This window comes from Sarcophilus harrisii, chromosome 2 (assembly GCF_902635505.1).
Source record: "Sarcophilus harrisii chromosome 2, mSarHar1.11, whole genome shotgun sequence".
Lineage (NCBI taxonomy): Eukaryota > Metazoa > Chordata > Mammalia > Dasyuromorphia > Dasyuridae > Sarcophilus > Sarcophilus harrisii.
In genome coordinates, this window is record NC_045427.1 from 612,527,322 (window position 1) to 612,547,371 (window position 20,050).

The window sequence follows — 20,050 nt, forward strand, 5'->3', positions numbered from 1 at the left end:
TGTGGCACACCACACCCATGATTGCAAAAGCTTGTATAAGGAATTCAGTGACCACTTGGGCTGTCTCTTTTGCTGCTGGTATTGCAAAAGTAAATCCTGAAAAGGTGTCTACTACAACATGGACAAAAGATAGATGACCAAACGATTTACAATGAGTCACATCCATTTGCCAAATTTCATTGGGTCTCAAACAACCAAGGTTTTTCCCTGGAGGGAGCGAAGGAGCTTGGAAAGGAAGGCAAGCTGTACAGGCTTTTACTATGCTCCTAGATTCTTCTTTTGTTATCCCAAATTGCAAACGTAAAGCTTGAGCAGACTGATGATATTTAGAATGATATTTTTGGGCTGCCTGAAATAAAGTAGTATTGGCTAACATGGTTAGAAGGCTATCTGCCTTTGAATTTCCATAAAAAATAGGATCTGGAAGTCTACTATGTGAGTAGACATTCAAGATATAAATCTTACCTTGACACTTTCTCACTTGCTCTTGAAGTTCCTTATATATTACAAATTTTATTTGGGTTATGGCAATTCTTTGTACCACAACTACTGAATAAGCTGAATCAGATATTATATTTATATCTCCTGGATAATAAGTAAGAGCTAGCATGATTGCATACAATTCATTCTGCTGAGTGGACTGAAAAGGAGTTCTGACTACTCTCTTTTAGTTAAGTCATGAGAGTATACAGAACAAATGTTATGTCCTCTAAGAAGAACCTTAAAAACCTTTTCTTCAAAAATCCATTGCCAATTATATAATAGCCAGGTTACCTTTAATGGAGACCCATGTGTAAAATTTGGAGCTGTGGCCAGTAAAATTTGCCATTTTGGGATGGTTTCACAGCATACATTAATTTGTGCATTGGTATAAAAAGTGTATATCTTGTCAGGACTTATCCCAGATAATTGTACAACTTACTTTATGGCCTTTAATAAAATTCTAGCCACAAGCACTGGATAAGGAGTAAAGCTTTGGTCTGGTTGTGCTGGGAGGGTCACCTACTCTATGATACTGTGTCCTTGATGAAGGACTGCTGTGGGTCCCTCTTCTGTAGCAAAAATTGATATTTCTGAGGGATTTTGAGTAATTCATCCACATTGGATAAAGCCAGTTCAACCTCTCTCAAAGCCTCTTGAACTTCTTTTGTAAGCTGGCATGGTGAGTTTAAAGCAGTGTCTCCCCTTAAAATGTCATATTATGTTTGTAATTTGGTTGATGGGTAGTTAAGCCTAACACTGGATGTATCCATTGGATATCTCCTATCAATTTGTGAAAGTCTTTTAAAGTGTTCAACTTCTCTGTTCTTAAAGAAAGTTTTTGTACTGTAAGCACCTTAGGATATACTTCATATCCTAAATATTGAAAAGGAGTGTGCCTTTGAATTTTTTCTGGAGCTATATGCAATTTGTAGTTCCTTAGTTTTTCTATAATCTTTTGTAGACATGCTTCTAATATTTGTTCCTCAGGTGCACAAATCAAGAGATCATTCATGTAATGTAATACATAACTTTTGGAAATGCTTTTCTTACTGGAGTAAGAGCAGCAGCAACATACATTTGACCCATAGTAGGGCTATTTTTCATTTGCTGTGGCAAAACTGTCCATTCATATCTTTTATAAGGCTCAGCTAAATTAATGCTGGGCATTGAAAAGGCAAATTTTTTCATATCCTCCTTATCTAGAAGGATAGAATAGAAACAATCCTTAATATCTATAACCCAAAGAGGCCATTCTCTAGGCAACTGAGTGGGAGATGGAAGTCCAGGCTGAAGAGTTCCCATAGTTTCCATCTGTTCATTACTTTTTAAAAATCAGTCAACATCCCTCCATTTTCCAGATTTCTTTCTTACTACAAATACAGGGGAATTCTAAGGACTTAGAGAAGGTTGTAAGTGTCCTTGGTCAAGTTACTCCTGTACTATATCTAATATGGCCTGAAATTTTTCACTTGTTAAGGGCCACTGTTTCCCCACACTGGTATATCAGTTTTCCATTGAATAGGAACAGGTGAGAGTGTTGGCAGGCCTTCAACAGCAGCCCTGCCTAAAGAGCCAAAGTACTCATTTGTAATCCTAAATGTTGTAAGATGTCTCTTCCCCACAGATTGGGGGGGATTTTTTCTACTACAAAAGGAGTAAAAACTTCTGTTTCACCTTCAAATGTCTATCTCAAAAGGATAGCACTAACTTCAGCTGCTGTTGATCCTCCTATGCCAGACATATAGTGTCTGTCTTAATCTTTGGCCAATGACTGGGTCAGCTGACACCTCTAATGACTGTACAATCTACACCTGTGTCTACCAATCCTTCTAATGGTATGTCATTTATAGAGATAGTGAGCATAGGTCGGTTAGTGTAACAGCTGCAGTCTAGAATATTCCTGGATTCTGTTGCTGGGAATCAAAATCTGGACAAATATCACCAGATTGCCTATTAGGAGTCTGTATCAGTAAACCTGATACTACTACTTCTCCTGGTTGATAAGTCACATTGTCTACCCGTATTAGTGACTGGAATATTAGCTACACATTCCCCAATTTCCCACATCAGTGTATGGTTGGACACTGTTTTGTAAGCACTCTCAGGAGATGAAATGGTCAAGCCTAATGGAAGCAAAGGATCTATACGTCAGACAGACAGATTTCACCTCTCCAGGAGATATTTCAGTAGTCCCAGCTACATACAACTCTATTATCCCCAATTGTAAGCCTTTTCTCCCATCATCAGATTGCTTCTCGGCTGATTGATCATGTCTGAGTCCTGAACTTCTAAAGACTCTCTGGGTATAACATTGGCTGCCATCATGCCCCAAGTGTTTTTTGCTTGAGGCCCTGGAGCTGAGCCACACTTCCCGTTTCCCTGACTAAATCTACATTCTGATGCCCAATGGAAGCCTTTGTTGCATTTTGGACATAGGGTTTTGGGTCTTATTTTCCTATGGTGTCTTCTCTGCCAACATTGAGCTTTCAGATGCCCTATTTTACCACATTGAAAGTATTGATGAGTCTCTCTGGAAGTCCTTTGCCAAAAGGCACACTGTCTTCCCATGTTCAGATCTTGGGAAGTCTGCATTATAGCCTGGGCATAAAAGGCATTTGTACCCACTGTGCCACAGCGTCTTATGATCTCCTCTAAACAAGCATCCTTTTGTAGTCCTAGTATAATTCTTCTACAAACCTCATTAGCATTTTCCTTAGCGAGTTGTCTTATCATAATTTCTGTTGCTGCATTTTCACCAATGGTTCTTGTGACAGCTGTCTGCAGATGTGCCACGAAATCAGCAAAGGGTTCATTTGGACCTTGCTCTATTTTCGTGAAGGCTTCCCCTCTATCTTGTTTTCTTTCCTAGGAGGGAGCCCCATGCTTTGATAGCAGCAGCAACAATTTGCTGATAAACTATCAAAGAGTAATTAATCTGTGCTAAAGCGTCTGCATACTGATTTTACCTTCTAGTTGTTCAAAGGAGATTTGTATATTGATTCCAGGTTGCCTATTTCATTGAGCTTGTATTCTATATAGTTCACTGTACTCCGAAAGACACACCAAGTTTTGTCCAGGTTCTAAACATGTCTTTGTTATAGATTTCCAATCATTAGGGGTTAAAACTTCAAAAGTCAAATGCTCTAAAAACATCTTAACATAAGATGATGTAGCCCCATTAAGAGTGCAAGCCTTTTTCAGGTCTTTGATAATTTCCAGATTAATTTTTTTTCTTGTTTAAAAAAAAAGAGAGAGATGTAAAGGGCAGAACTTTGGAGAAGTATACTTGAAACAAGATGTTGTCAGTGGAATTAATGAAATGATGGTTCTCTAGTTCACATATATACTTAGTACTTAGCATGGTGATATAATAGTTCTACAATTGATGTAATTGTAATAGGGTATTTAAACTGACGAAGACAGCCACAGACATTCTATCTTTGACTATTGTGGTGGTGGCTCTTCTACCTCCTGCACCGTGAAGGAGACTGGCAGACTGGCAGAATGGCAGACTGTTGGAAGAAACTGAGGGCAGTCTATCAAACTGTGAGTCAGATTGCTGGAAGACTGTGGAGCAGACTGGTTCAGACTGAGAGACTAAAGGAGACAATAAAGACTTTGGACTTTATTCCTGACTATTCTTGTGGTAATTGTTCTGCTGAAGCCAAGGCTGGTTCCAAGGACCCCCCAGAAAATTAGCCCGAACATTACAGATTTGGAGCCAGAAAGATTCATCTTTCTAAGTTCAAAAGTGGCCTCATACACTTAATAGCTGTGTGGTCACTTAACCTTGTTTGCCTCAATTTTCTCATCTATAAAATGAAATGAAGAAGGAAATGGCAAATCATTCCAGTATCTTTGCTAAAAAAAAATAAAAATCCCAAAATGGGGTCATAAAGTATCAGATACAACTGAACAATAGCAACAACAAAGGTTTGAAAGTGGTATCAGTGACATTCCAAAATGAAGGGGGGAAAATAGGTTGTAATTGACAGCTTAAATAGCTTTGGCACTTATGAATTAATTTAATTGTTAACTTTCCTGGATTCATGAAAAAGAGAAAAATTTGTATAAATCAGAAAACAACTAAAAATTTATTTTTAACAATTATAATAATATTTAATAAAATATTCAATAATATTATTTATTAATATTAATATTAAAATATTAACATTAATTATTTAATAATATAAACAATAAAATAATAATAATTGAACAACAATAAATTTATTAGAAAAGTAACCCAATTATGTATTTTAATTAATTAATTGATTGCTTTTAAATTAAAATTAAATAAAAATCAGTTTAGGAAGAAAATTTTGAATTTGTATATATTTTGCAATTAGAAATTTTCCTGTAAATTATATTAGACTCCCCAGTTTGGGTATGGTTATTAGTTGTAGTTGATTTCAAACAACTTGTCAAGAAGAAAATGAAACTCCAACCCATGTTCATAATAGATTGTTTAGGAGTACAAGGCAGGATTGGATCTACTCAACCAGATGATGCTGAAATTATTAACTCTGCTTTTTTTTTTCTATCAATCCCTGCTAAGAATTGATATCTATCTTTTCTGCCTTAGGCGGCGTTAGAAAGAGTATAGGTAAGTTTAGGAGCATAGCCAGAGATTTATATGAGAGAAAGGACAAATTAAGGAACGAAACATCTAAACTAATATCTCTGCCTTGATCCCCAAGCGGCTTATAACCCTGCAATCTGCTCAACATTACTTAACCATAGATTAAAAAGAGGGAAGTCAGTTTGGGCTAAATTTCACATCTAGTTTATAGTTAGAATTTTTAACAATTGTCTTGCTTCTTGCCCTCAAAGAGAAACTTATTTATGGGAGCAATATGAATGTAAGTGAAATTTAATTTGGAAGAAAAAAAAGTTTTATATTACTTCTCTGAATAATAGAATAGAATTTAATTGTTTGGGTAAATTAGAAATATCACCAAAAGGTATTTGATAAGAAGGATCTTAGAAACACTATGTGGTTATGCTTCATGATATGGACACTACAGTAATATATTTGTAACATGAAAGTATTTGAAGGCAGTATTAAAATTCTGTCCTTGGAAGACTATTAGAAGAACATATTTTAGCTGTTATTTGATTTGATATGGTAAAGGTTTGATCTGAAACTAAATTATAATGTAGTCCAGCATTAAGGTAAAATGCTAAAAGAGCATGGTTCAAGGAAAATATGAGTTAAAAATTCAATCTCTGTGAATTTGTGAATTTGTGAATTTGACTGTCCCAGCCCCCATCAAGATAAACTAATATAACAGCTTCCCTCAACTAAGGTCTTTGCAGATGGCCCATGCACTTTGCTAGGACCCTACCCGCTGAGCATTCTCAGTGCCAAAATTCCATTTCCCAATAGATTTTTGCTACTATAGAAGTCAGTCTCTTAGCAAACTGGTTTCTATCCAACAATAAACTATCATTTTGCAACTAATAATTCAGCCAATTTAAAGGGGATATTTAATAACTCTCTCATTGCCACTAACCTCTTGACCACCAGGAATTGAGAGCATTCAAACCACATCAATAAGATTAATGATTTTCTATGTAAGATAATTTGAACTGATTTGATGTAATCTGACTGCTACTAAGTTTTGTTTCCTGTTCTAAATTCATGACATTGTGAATGTTATTATTGTGTTTCTAAATTTTCTTGTATTGTTCCCCCCTCTCCCCATACTATTAGAAATACTGTTGAGGATGATAAAATTGTGTCATTGGAGAATTAACTTCTTTTGATTTGGATATTGTGAAATTATTAAGTTGTTAGGGGTTATTATCATAATGTTAAAACAGATGAAATATTTAATTGATTTTCTTAAAAAGGAAGAATGATAATTGCTGAGTTTGTGTGTGTGTGTGTGTGGGGAGGACAGTGTGGAGAATTAGGGAAGAAAAAACTTGTAAAATCTTCATTAAAATAACTCCCAATAACCATTCACTAAGTTAAAAAAGGATTGAAGTAAGTGTTGGAGGAGGGGTACTCACATTAATGAATCACAAATCCTAATTACTTGGTTAAATCATTTTTATTTCCTTATTATATCTAAATCATGTATGACTTAAGAAATGGATTAATCATATAACTAGACCAAAAGAAGAAAACAGAGTAATCACAGTTGTTAAAAGACTTCCAGCATATTGGAGAGATCCCATAGATGGATCTCTAGGTGGAGACAGTGGTTCAGAATGGATCCCAGAAAGGAAAATGTAAGAATCAAGTTCTGTGCCCACCAAGACTATACATATATACTCAGGACCCAGTCATATTCTAGCAGTTTGTGATGTCAGAAGCAGAACCTGACAGTGACCATGTGACACCATGTACCTAAAGTGATCTTTCCTTGGCTAGGCTATAGAAGTAATAATAGCTCATACTCACAGAGTGCCTTTAGATTTGCAAAATAAATAAACAAAAAACCCCTTAGTACATTAGCTCATTTAATCCTCTGGTGACATAGGTGCTATTATTATCCCTATTTGCAGAAGAAGAAACGGAGGTTCAGAGAACTTACATGATAAGAGTCAAATGAGAGGATACTTGTGCTATTCTTTGTGAAGTGTAGAGTGCTATATAAATAATAAGACCTAGCATTTACATAGCACTTTAAAATTTGCAAATTGCTTTGTGAATGTTATTTCACTTGAGCCTCATAACAACCTATTTATAAATGAGGAAACTGAGGCTGGAAGAAGTAAAATGACTTGCCTGGAATCACACAGCTGGTAAGTGTCTGAGGCAGGATTTGAATTCAGTTCTTTCTGACTCCAGAACCAGTATTCTAAGCAAGGTACCACCTAGCTGCTCCCATTTATTGTTGATATATATATATATATATATATATATATATATATATATGTCTTGAAAGTCTCTCTCTCTCTCTCTCTCTCTCTCTCTCTCTCTCTGTCTCTCTCTCTGTCTCTCTCTCTCTCTCACCAGTTTAAGAGCCAAAAGTCTCAGGGTCAGTTATTCTTTCCTAATTAATTCTGCCACCTTCTCTTTATAAGATTCCCCCAGATCTGCTATGGAACAGCAACATTCCCTCCTGACTCTGTCTGAGGTTTCAAACCCTCCATTAATGTCTCTCTGTCTTCTTTCCCGACTCTTCCTCTGTCTGTCTCTTTCTCTCCCTTTTCCCCTCCAGAAAAACCCAAGCCACAAAAACTTCCTTCCCTAAACTAATGACAATGTGTCACAAGGTAGGGGAGATTTTGGAGAAGTCAGTCAGAACCACAGTCACAGGACTGGAAGTGACTTGAGGTTGTTATTGGAATGACCATCGGGGAGGCTTTGCCCCTGCATGGGAGGGAAGGGTATGGGAAAGCTCCTTGAAGCCTCCTCCCCAGGGTAGCCAGGGCTATGGAGGTTTGACCTTGCAAGGAGGTGGAAAGTTAAAAAGTGATTTGGGGTGCCAGGAAAATCTCTCCTGCGCTGCTGCTTGGCATTCCATCTGTAGTTATTAATTCTTTTGGGTAAACTATTAAGTCATTGGTACCATAGTATGAATTAATTAGATTTTTGTTTTTGTTTTTTTTTTGTCCTGGAGAAAGGACACGGCCTGTGCTCAGAGAAGAGGTCAGTGAAGACAAATTTGTATTACTCCACAGATTTGTCTGTGGCTATAGCTGGGTGCGACAGTGACTAGAAAACTTTGAAGAACTATTCTGACCCTATTTGAATGAACTTAGGTAAATAAATTAACATCTGTGTGCCCCCAGCCAACTCTCTAAAACTATGAGTTAACCAAAAAATTGCTATTCTTAACTATGGATGTAGTCTCCACACTAAGAGTTGTTCACACCACTGAATTTAAAAAAAAAATCCTTCAACTATCTTTTGCTAGTGAAATCTATATTCTGTTGAACAAATATTTAAATGCCTACTGCGTGTGCCAGGTAATGTACTAGAACCAGAGATAATAATATTTTAAAAAAACTCCTCTTGGAGAAAAAAACATTCTATGGGGGCATAAGAGGGCAGGAAGAATATGACAATCCTAAAAGGAACTAGAATGATACAGTAAAAAGAAAATTAAATTCATTCATTCATGCAATAAACATTTATTAAATTCCCATTGTGGTAAGCACTGAGGATACAAAAAGAAGTAAAGGCTAGACAGTTCCTACCCTCAGGGAGCTTACAATCTCATGGGGGAGACAACATGCAAACCAGCATGTACAAAGCAAACAATATCGAGGATAAATAAGAAATGATTAGCAGAGGGAAGGCACTGAAAAATCTGGACTTTGCTACCTAATAGCCATATGACTTGGAGCAAGTCACTTAAGCTTTGTGTTCCTCAGTTTCTTCATCTGTAAAATGAGATTGATATTGATGGTTTCTGCAGTCCCTTCTTCCTCTAGATTTAGGATATCAGGGAGAATGTAATAGGTACAAAAGAGAAATAGAGACTAAGTACTCTGGGGGGGGTGGAGAAGTACTGAGGGAAGGGATTCATTTTTTGCAAACTTCTTCCATAAATTTGAGAACCAAAAGTCTCAAGGTCAGTTATTCTTTACCAATTAATTCTGCCGCCTTCCCTTTATAGGATTCCCCCAGATTTGCTATGACACAGCAACATTCCTTCATGACTGTCTGGGACTTCAACGACTCCATTAACGAATCTCTCTTGTATTTGATCCAAATGGACAATCCAACTTAGCAGCCCCCAAATATTTCCTTCTGGAGGAGGAGAGGGTACAGTGGAGAACAGATCATAAATGGAGACCAAATCAGAGATCAAGGAATGGAGAAGGCCACCAAATCTCCAGTGAGAATGGAGTGAGACCGAAAAAGGAAATAGTTGCAGTGAAATCCAGATTGCAGCAAGATGTATCAAGATTAGCACAAGAGATGATGTTAGATTCTGAACTTAGTTGCACAAAACTACCTGCTTTTAGGTAGCCCTTCAAAGCAGAATAGAGATCTAGAGCTGCATTGGGAAACTGTGTGAAGTCCCAATTACCTCTACCCTTAGCCCTGATTTCCTACAATAGGACAAACTGAGAAGGCAACAGTTTCCCCATCTTGGGGAATAGTAATTGGAAATGGAACCTTGTTTCATTGAAGCAAGGAAGCCAGTGCTTAGAAAATGGTTCTTTTGGGAAGTGACTGATTTCTAGCATTTGCCAACCAAGATGTTGGAAGCAGCTGGGAAGGGATAGTAAAGTAGACTGAGAAAGAGCTTGCAAAGGGAGTTTACTACCTTATTGCTCAACCTGTCTCTGGTGCTCACATTTCCTGTTTTTAATTTCTACAAAGCCCTGGCGCCCAAGCTGCTCTTGCCTGGACAGGATGATTCCTGGCCCAGAAGAGATACTAGCAAGAGACTTGAAGAAGCCAGTCAGTTTGGGCTGGGCTCCCTGGCTGCTCCCTGGCAAGCTGTTGCAGTAATAACAAAAACCCGACCATCTCTAGTCTCATGCCAGAGGGAAGAAACTGAGTGATTTGATGGGAGTTGTGTGAGCCATCTAAAAACAAGGAGCAGAAGAGGGTACTGAATCTCCCTGCAGTTTATACCCAGAAGCATCAGAGGTTCATTCAGGAATCTTGTCAGCCTCCTATTAGCCACCATCCCTTAAAATTAATGATCCTATTGTGACGTACCCTTCTCACACAGGGCAGGGGGAGGAGAAGGGTATATCCCTCCATCAGTATCACAGGGTAAGATATCTCTCCCAGCATCAGGTATACTAGATTTGTGTTTTCAGGGATTCTGGCGAAAGGAACCTGGGATTTTGACAGGGCCTAACTCAGTTTCTAGTTATTGATTGATTGAAACAAATCTTTAACCCAAGAATCTTTTCTCTTGGAATCCTCTGTAGCTGGTACAAGACTGGGGTGATTATGATGTCAGAAAGTTAGGGTCAGGAGCTCTCCAGCTGCTGGCTGAATTGTCCCTCCTTGGCTTCCTTCCTTCCCTCTATCTGCCCAAGGTATATCTGTTCATTTTCCCTAGGTGAACCTAGATGCCCTTTCCTTGAGAGACTAAGCAGCTTGTAGTTTGCTGGCATAGTAGCCTGATCCCAGAATCCCTCTCTGCTTCACTGTGACTTGCTTTAAGGGTCTCAGTATTCCCATCTATTAAAAGGGAAGAATGTACTGGGGTAGAGTTGGTTGAGTTTCTTTTCCAGACTTCTTGATTTGTTTTAGGAACAGAGGACTCTTAAATCATGAATAAATGACTCTGGACAAATGAGGCAGCAGAGATCTTGAATAAGAGTTTGAATCTCTTCCAAGTAGGGGATATGTGGCTATAATGGTGACAATCATTTTCTTTTCATTTTTAAATATATAAGCTAATATATGGTTCTGTTATTTCTATTTTGGAAATAGCTCTACTGTTAGAAGGGATTTCAGAATTCATTTAATCCAATACCGTCATATTCCTTTTAGAACACATTTAAGTATTATACAATCTCTTCTTGAATACCCTGGAAAGGAGAAACTCACTAACTTATGAGGTAACTCATTTCATTTTAGGATCTGTTATCATTTTCCATCTTCTCCTTCCCCAAGAGAGAGCCAAAGCTTTTCAGAAGAAAGAAATGTTTTTATTGATGGTGATCATGTGATACTACAAAAATAAAAATAAATAACAAAAATAATTATTAAATATTCAGCGCAAGGGGCCGGCCCTCAAGTTACATAGTAGGATTTGGAAAAACAGGTAGGGTAAATATCAAAGAGGAATGAGGATATGGAAGAAACCTAGACATTCGGTGTCGGTCACAGTCATCCCAGACCCCCTCATAAAAGGATTGAGGAGGGTACCTCAGGAGAACAGAGGTAAGACCTGGACTGTCTGGGATACACCATTGTCTACACAGCTAGGAGAAGCACCCAAGTGCACACACACATCCCAAGACCAAAGGACATTTGAATGCCCACATAGATGGGTACATTCAAAGCCATGTGCATAAGGACATTCTACTTCCTGACTAGTCCACTGGACTATTTCACTAGGGTCCCCATCCCTGATGTCTATTTCCACACTGGCCATAGTCCCATGAACTCCAAGGGCCCCGATCTCAGAGTTCAATTCATAATTACATTTTGTAAACATTTGGACTTGGGCTCTATGGTGAAGGCAGATTGTGCTGGGGAGCCGATCTCTTCCTCTCCAGATCCAGTTTGGGATTCACCAGTAGTGAGTAACCAGATGCTCTTACCAGCCTAAAATCTCTGTGAAAACTCTAAAACACCTGATTCTGACCCTGGCCAAGGGGTCCGAGATAACCAGCGTCTAAGCCCCAGTGTGAAGGTTAAATCTGTCTTCAAGTTCCCTGGCAAGAAGCCCACATAGAGAGAACATCTCTCCGGAGTGTCTTTTCGGGGTCCAATGTGCCTGGTAGAGATGACTCAGGGCAAGAGGGAGTAGCATGGCCTTCTCCTTCCTAAGCTTCCAAGGTCTTCTCAGATGGGACCAGAAAGGCCTGTGTGGGCCTGGATCCAGGGCAGGAAGTGAGAAACACGAGCATAAACGCCAGGTTTGTTCTTTTCGGCACAGCCAAGACCCCAGCTCACAACACCAACCAGAGCCATGCGGTCACCAATGGGGCAGACCAGAGGCCCACCTGAGTCTCCCTGGGAAAGACAAGAAACAGAAGGTAAGCTTCTGGGAAAGAAAATCAAAGCTGCTACCTAGAACAGCCCTGTTGTGAGGTGTCGAAGGGGCACTTTACCATGACTTTCTACAAAGACTTATTTTTAATGGCAGAAAATTCTGATTTTTTTCATGTCATGATGGTATTTACTTTGTGGTACTTAAATCCCCTATGTTTCAATGAAGGCTCCAAGCAGCTGTTGGATTGCAATACACAGCGGATATAATTTACAAACCTTACCTGGGCCTTACTCTATCATTTTTTTCTTTTTCTCACTTTCTCTTTTTCTGTGTCTTTCAGGGACAGACAGACGAGAGAGATGGGGAAATTTTCCAGAGTTAAAAGCCTTTTATGACATTCTGGTCCTTATCTTCAAGGCTTCCACAATCCATCCCTACCTTACCTGTGTACCCTTTGTTTTCTGTTTCTCCCTAACATGAACCTTCTGCTCTAGTTGGGCCAAGTTCTCAGTGCCTTGCTACTATGACACATTCATTCCTCCTTTGAATGTCATGTCCTTCTCCTTTACCCAGAATGCTCTCCCCTTTCTCTTGACTATCAACCAATCAATCAACAAGTGTTTATTAAATACCTCCTATGTGCCAGCCATAAAAAATAAAAAATGAAATTATTCTTACCTACAAGGAGCTGACTTACTATCATCCATATTATGCCTATTTATTTGCCAAGCCCAAGATCAAATCCTTCCTCATCTGTGAAGCATTCTCTGATGATTCTTCCTTGTATTGCTCTCTCCCCTCAATCTCTTTATCATTTATAATCTATAATATTACATTTTACATTTAAATATAATCTATCTTCTAGCTATCATTATTTTTGTGGGTATAAGTCTTGTCTCCCTAACTAGATAATAGAGTTGTAAGGTCAAGGATCATGTCTTGTATTTCTGTATCCCCATAGTGCCAGGCACTGAACTGGATATATAGAAGATCCTTTAAATATATATTTATTGAAAAAAAACCTTGTACTTTTTAAGCATGAAGGATACCAGAGGAGGGAGTCTAGGGTATATGGAGGAGAAAAACTCCTCCTCCTTAGGGATGGGTATAGGAGAAATGGTGAGAAAGCCTTGGTGAGGGGCACGGGGTAGGGAGTCAAAGACCAACTCTCTTACCTGGCAGGCATCTGAAGACCACGTGGGATGGGCAGCACACACCATCTGCAGGGTGACTTCAGAGCCATAATAATCAGCTCGTTGACATTCCTTGTGCGAAATTGGTCTCACAACTCCCATTTTGAGGTATTCTGGATAGATGTAGTCATCTGTGGGGATAGTGGGGATAATAGCTTGAGTTAAAATATTCTTTTCTTGTTGTTCTTTCCTTTCCTGACCTCTCTCCCCAAAACCAGGACTCACTGTCTCTGTCAGGGAAAGTCCCCACTTTCTCTTCAACCCCAAAACAGCAATATGAGCCTGGGTAATTCCATTGACCTATAGCTGCTAGAATCACTGGCTATATCTATTTCTAAAGGGTCCATAGCCATCTCTGCAGGCTTCCCAACCTCCCAGTATCTGACTTTTTGACTTTCTCTTGCTCAAAGCCTCCCAGTTTGCTTCGCTTGATCTGGATGCCCCCTCCACCACCTTAGTCCCAAGTGTCACTCACTGTGCTCTTCAAATCCGAAGCCAGTGACCTCACAGTCACTGCCGAAGGGGATATCTGCATATGCTGGGGGGAGGCATATGGTCTGCACGGCTCTGGAGGGCTCCGCACATTTACCAGTTCTGGAACGGATTTTTAGCAGAGCTGTGGAAAAACATGGGATGGGGAGAATGAGAAGAGAGGAGCATGACATGTGAATAGGGCCCTGAGTTTGCAGTCAAAAACTCGGACTCTAATCCTGCCTTGGACACTAACTGACTTTGTAACCCTGGGTACCTAAATCACTTAACTTCTATCCATCTTATTTTCTTCCTCTGTAAAATAGAGGAATCTAAGTTTATGATCTATGAATGGCAGACTCAAGGGAAGGTCAGGTAGAGGCCATCCTGCCAATCAGAATCACACAATGTTAGTCCTGGATGGGACCTTACAGATAAAGAAAATGAGGCAGGGAAAGAAGTGACTGCCTCCTGGTTTCCCTGAAGTCCCACCTTAAATCTTAGTTTCTGCAAGACTTTCCTGATTTCCCTTAATGCCAGAATCTTCCCTCTGAGATTATGTCCAATTTATTCTGTACATATCTTGTTTCTACATAATTGCCTGCCTATTGTCTCCTCTTAGGCCACAGGTGTCTTGAGGGTAGGGACTCTGTTCTGTTGTGTTTTTTGGTTGGTTGGTTGTTTTTGGCCATCTTTTTGTATGCTCAGAACTTAGCATGGTACTTGGCACATAGTAGGTGCTTTATAAATAATTCTTGACTTATTTATCTGACTTAGTGACTTGGTCAAGATCATTTGGAAAGCCATAATGGGATTTGGGATAAGAATCTAGTTCTCTTGAGTTCTCTCACTATTTATTGCATCATGTTGCCTCCAAGGGCCAAAGGTGGTAATCAGAAAAGGAGATGGTCTCTTTCTACATCTAAATCAGGTTAGAAACCTTCTTCCTGAGGTCAGTTATCATTCAAGCCCTACCAGGTGAGCTCAAAGGGCAGAGAACTGTTCCTCCCTCTTCTATAGCTCTTTCCTCTGCTCCTGAACAGAACCAGACCAGGACCAAAGAACGCTGGTCCTTTTGAAAAACCTTGGATCTCCTGGAGAGCTGCCTCTGCTGTGACTTTTAGCCGGATGCCCCTTTTGATGTTGTATATCAAGAATCTCTAGGCAGGATCTCAGTCCTCCCCATCACCACCTCCCAAGCCCATCTACCTCATGCTGTTGTGGGGAGTGAGGACATCTGTGTTTCCCCACCATTCTCACCCCAAGTGCTCCCCTCTTGGACTCACCAATATCATTGTGAAAAGCGATGGCTCCAGTGCTGAAATTCTCATGTAAAATCAGCTCCTCGATTTCAAACGGAATCGCTCCAAAGGACTCAGAGTTGCGCTTTGACTGGCCCAGATACAATAAGTAGGTCTCCCCCCTTTTAAGTTTACTGTAGAGACAGGGTTGAAAATTGTCAAGACCTGGTAATCACTGATGGAGGACCCCATTCCTTCCAGCCCTCAGGAGTCACCTAATCTCACTCTACCCTTAGGACAGTGATTAATCCCCTATAGGGAAAGGGCCTGCCATTGCCCTCAGAGGGAGGGATACAGGTTATTTGGGTGACAGGTAGAGTCATGGGCCAGGGAAGCAATGTGAATCTGTGAGTCTCTGGGGTGGGCAGACTTACGGAAAGCAGTGGGCAGCACTGATTACCCAGCAGGAACTGATGAGGGCACCCCCACAATTAAAGGTAATGCTCCCCCCTGGATGCCTCCTGTAGATGGCAGCAAACCAAGGCTGGTTCTCGATGGGCGTTCTGTTTCCCCCAACGATCTTGAAGCGGGGTGTCATCGATTTATGGCCACACTGGAATCCTTTTTCTGTGGGGGAAGACAGGGTTTCATGAGGGAGGTTTCTTGGAGCAGTCCTAGGTCACCAAAGACTAGGCAGGACCCCACATCCGTCCCACTTCCCTCCCATCCCCAACCTCCCTGCTTTTGGGTGAGAGTAACTGAACAGTGGGTTAGTGTCCAGTTTCAGGTCTCACTCACCAGTAGGACACTGGGGCACTTTGCATTCCCTCACATACTGCTTCCTGCCAACCTCCACAAAACACCATGGCCTCCTCTGGTTGTTTGGGTTTCTGAAAATACATAGGAAAAAGTGAAATATAGGAGGAATATCATTCAACCCAACTAAAATTTAAAGTTTATTCTTGAGTGGGCTGGACCAGGCTCTGGCAATGAAAAGGCAAAAAAGTGCTTTCAAAAAGCAGACTTTTTGATTAGTGGAAGTAGGAGTGGGATACAAAATGCATAAAGATAAGTGCCAATGTAAAGAAACACAGAGAGACCAGAAAAAGAAGTAGAGAACATATTAACTGGAGGACACTCCAGAAAGTTTGCTAAGCTGGAAAATATGGATGATGAAAGAAAGAGCGAAGTAGACATGGGAGACAGTTAAAGAGAATGAAACCTCATGGAAGCATAAGATACAACTGCTGGGCTTGGGGAATAAGAAATAATCCTATTTGTCTGGAATGTAGCCTTCCTGAAGGCTACAAAAGGCTTCCAAAGTCAAATAAATCTAGAGGGGGTAAACTGGATACGGATATTGGGAGACTTCAAATGACCAGATAGAGGAGTTTGTATTTTTTCCCCAAAGGCAATGGGGAACTATGTCAAGGATTTTGAATAGTGGAGTGACAGGGTTAGACTTTGGATAGCATAAAGATTATTTTGGCAGGTGGGATAAAGGATGGATTGAAAATAGAGAGAAAATGGGAGGTAGCAGACCAATTAAATAAGCTGCTGGCTACATGAGTGGAGAGAGAAAATGTAAGAAATATTGTGAAAGCAGACTTGGCAACTGATTAGATATGGGATATGGGGGATAAGAAAGGGGGAGTGATTCAGAGGATGGGAACCTGAATGACTAGGAAGATAGTGGTATGTTCAATAGAAGGAGGGAAGTTTGGAGGAGGAATGTGTAGGAGGATGAGGGTGAGTTAGTGTGCTCCTAATCAGAAATCTGTCTTTCTAGGCTCTAGAGAAGTGTTTCTAGTCTACCCAGCCTCCTTTCCAATGCCCCTCATCCCTTGGGATTTTCCCAGAAAATCTTATCCTGAGGAACCTCAGCAAAGAGTTGGTGTGAAAGGCCCAGAGCCTAGGACTAGCTTGCTAAATTGAAAGGAAAATATGGATAATGAAAGAAAGAGCCAAGTAGACATGGGAGAATGTTAAAGAGAATGAACCTCGTGGAAGCATAAGATACATAATAATCATTATTATGCAATACAATACAAAATAAGATACATAATTACAAAAATAAATGTCTATAAGAAAAATTTCCTGGAAGAGTCCATCAAAGAGGATACAGATGATACATTTTAAAGTTGTGTAGTGAGCTAGGAAACAAAGAAATTTGCTCTCTAAAAGACTTATTGTATACATGAATAAAGATTACAAAACTGGGGAGAAAAAGAAGCACATCCTGGGTGACAGTTTGAGAAGGATGGAGTGGGATTGGAGACAGATAAGGGGAATAGTATTTATCACTTCCTTCTCACCTGCAGTAATTGTGCTTCCCTAAGCCCAATTGCATTGCATCTGGCCGGTTGGCATGGTACAGTTGTGAGGATAAGACGGGTGAGTTCCACTTCGCACAAGGGTTGCCCCAGATGTCCTGGCTGACCATTCCTCGATAAGAGTGTCCATTACCTTTGTAGCATTTTTGTGAAATGTCTGAGGGATGAAATGGATATTAGGGGATACTGAGATAAGCTTGATGGGGAGCATGGATGTAATCAGTTCAGGGAGGAAATGTAGGAGACTGGGAAGGGGGCCTCCTCCTCCCATCTTGCCCTGCCTCTAGTTACTTCTCTGAATGTGTAACTTTGTAGTAGAAATGCTACTATGGCATTTCCTCCAAGATAAGAAGATTTGGGTCAAGTCCTGTCTCTGACACATACAGGGTTCTATGACCATGAGCCTTTCAGTGAAAGTCTCTGTGTTGCAAAAGTTAATGATTAATTGTCGGAGAGTTTTTCCTCTATGGGGAACCTGGGAACTCCCCACACCAATGAAATTACATGTCCAGTCCTCTTTCATCCCTTTCTTTTTCTTCTCCTCACCAGAATCCCTTGCTGAAATCCCTGGACAGCCTCCCCCCTAGCCAGGGTTCAGGTGTTAAAGATCAGGCAGGATTCAAGTACCTATCTCACAATGCTCCCCAATGAAATTTTCTGGGCAGGAACATCGATGAATCTTGAAGTACTTGTAGGATATGCACACGCCGTTATTCAAGCAGCCACAATCTGTTGGGGATCGGAGAGATGTGATCAGGAGAGGCAGTGGGAGGGAAGAGAACTCCTGGGAAGGGCCCATTCATGGGAGAAAGTGGAAGAGGACACTTTTCCCAGTGGCTTCCCCAAGAAGTCCAAGTAGCAGAGGGCTATGCTACTGGGGAGGGGAGGGGTTACAGAGAGCTACAGAGGGGGAGATACTCACCTGAATCAGAAGCATAATCACGTTTTTTCAAAGCCTTAAAAAAAAAAAAAAAGAACCAGAATGGTAAGAGTGGTCTCCAAGGGGCTTTGTGATCTTTCCCTCCCCAAACTGAGATGCTGACAATTAAATCCTTCCTCCTCCAAGAAGCTTTCCCTGATCATTCTAACCCTGCCATTGCTCTTCCTTTCTTCTCAATTTCTCTTATCACATAATCTGTTAGTACACCATTTGACATTTAACTATATACCATCTTTTAGTTTTGTTTCATGTGTGCTATAACTTTTATGCACGCGCGCACACACACACACACACACACACACACACTTATCCACCTACTCCCGCCCCCGCTTCCCAATAGAGAAATCTCCAGATTTTCACCAATCCATCCCAACCCCCACCCATCATGTGCATTGCGGATCTGGAATTTAGCCCCCGTTTTTCCTCCCTAATTTCCTCTCTTTTTTCGAGTGCAACAGTTCCCTGGGAGGGTTACTCTTCTAATCTACTTCCTTCCCTAAATTCTTTCCAACCCCAAAAGCATTTACTGCCTGTATTACATGGCACTGTGCAGCCAATTTTTTTTTCCGAGGGTCATGTATTTTTTTTGGGTGCAGCCAATTCTGAAATCATGGCCCATTGCCCTCTGGGGAAATCTATCTCAGTGGGTTAATCGGGACCTTCCCCCACCAGCTCTCTAACCCCTTGCAGTCTCTCCCTCTCCCCTCAGTTAAAAACTCCCCAACCTCCATCCCCCACCGTGGGCCACGACGGGTCACTCACTCTGCAGCCTAAGGTCAGCACACACAAAAGGAGCGAAGCGAGCAGGACTCTCATGGTGGGTTGGGTGGGAAGGTGGCTTCTGCTCCCGGCACTCAGCCCTACAGGGGAAGGAAGAGTGAGGGTAAGAGGAGGACTGGGACCCTGCGATCAGGGGGTGGTCTCAAATCGGGGGAGGTCCCTGTGCTGGAGCCCTCGCCGCTCCCCCTCCCCCTCCGGCTCCGGCTGCTTCTCCGGGTCCTCGGACCCTCGGAGAGGAGGGGAGGCAGGGCGGGGACTGTGACTCAGCCGGAGCCAGGCGAGGCAAGCGAAAGGAGGCAGAGAGGGTGCTGCATCGGCAGCGGCGCGAGCATCCCGGCTTGGCGCGCCGGGTCAGGGCGGCGAACTCACTGATCAGAGGCTCTGTCTGGTGCGGAGGGTCAAGCTCAAGTTCACACTGAGCGCGCTTCTAAGTGCTGATGAACTCCTCTTCTCACTGTCTAGCTCTGCAGAGGCTGCGCTGCCCTATATTGGATTCCACTGCCTCCTTAGCCCCGCCCCTGAAGGAAATCCCTCCCCCCCCTGCACCCCTCCTTCCCTTTCTCCTCTGTTCCCTCCTTTTCTCCTCTTGTTCCCTCCTTTTCTCCTCTTGTTCCCTCCCTCCGCCAGCTTCCGCTCCCAGAACGCTGCCGGCGAAATGGGAGAGCAACCCCCCAGCCTCAGGGATACTTTTCTTCCTTAAGGCTGCGGACTGGGAGACTTAAGAGGCAGAGACAGGCCGGGAAGCTTAGAGAAGGCGTGAGAGCTAGAGCCGGAAAGCTTGAGTTTGAATATTGACATGCTAGATGTGTAATCAGTGGGAGAATCATTTGCTTCAATTTCCTCCTTTGTACTAAAGGGGGAGGGAAAGGGCGAATGTAATAGCCTTCGAAATACTTAAATCACACTGTTTTGTTGAGCAAAAGCAGCGCTGGAGAAGCGAACCATTCAGCATCCTTCCTAGTTGAGAGAGTAAAGTGGTCCCCGAGCTGTACAGGTGAGAGCCAGGGGCTGCTGG

General features: G+C 41.4%; 1 protein-coding gene across 1 annotated transcript; it reads right to left on the reverse strand.

Moving 5' to 3' along the window:
• Positions 1 to 11,057: 11,057 nt before the first annotated feature.
• PLAU (plasminogen activator, urokinase) lies at positions 11,058 to 19,513 on the reverse strand. Its single transcript, XM_012553762.3, has 11 exons — positions 19,405 to 19,513; positions 19,018 to 19,115; positions 18,238 to 18,271; positions 17,943 to 18,044; positions 17,298 to 17,472; positions 15,781 to 15,872; positions 15,417 to 15,609; positions 15,028 to 15,176; positions 13,746 to 13,886; positions 13,253 to 13,401; positions 11,058 to 12,097 (listed from the first exon to the last, which is right to left on the reverse strand). Exons 2-11 carry the CDS (start codon positions 19,069 to 19,071, stop codon positions 11,927 to 11,929), a joined length of 1,260 nt encoding a protein of 419 aa, XP_012409216.1. The 5' UTR covers positions 19,072 to 19,115; positions 19,405 to 19,513; the 3' UTR covers positions 11,058 to 11,926.
• Between the last annotated feature and the right edge of the window lie 537 nt (positions 19,514 to 20,050).

Coding starts and splice junctions, on each gene's coding strand:
- PLAU (XM_012553762.3), bottom strand. CDS start 19,071: ATGAGAGTCCTGCTCGCTTCGCTCCTTTTGTGTGTGCTGACCTTAGGC. Junction 15,177..15,416: donor AGTGCTGCCCACTGCTTTCC/GTAAGTCTGCCC, acceptor CTGTCTCTACAG/TAAACTTAAAAGGGGGGAGA. Junction 12,098..13,252: donor GGTCTTCAGATGCCTGCCAG/GTAAGAGAGTTG, acceptor TGTCTTTCCCAG/GGAGACTCAGGTGGGCCTCT.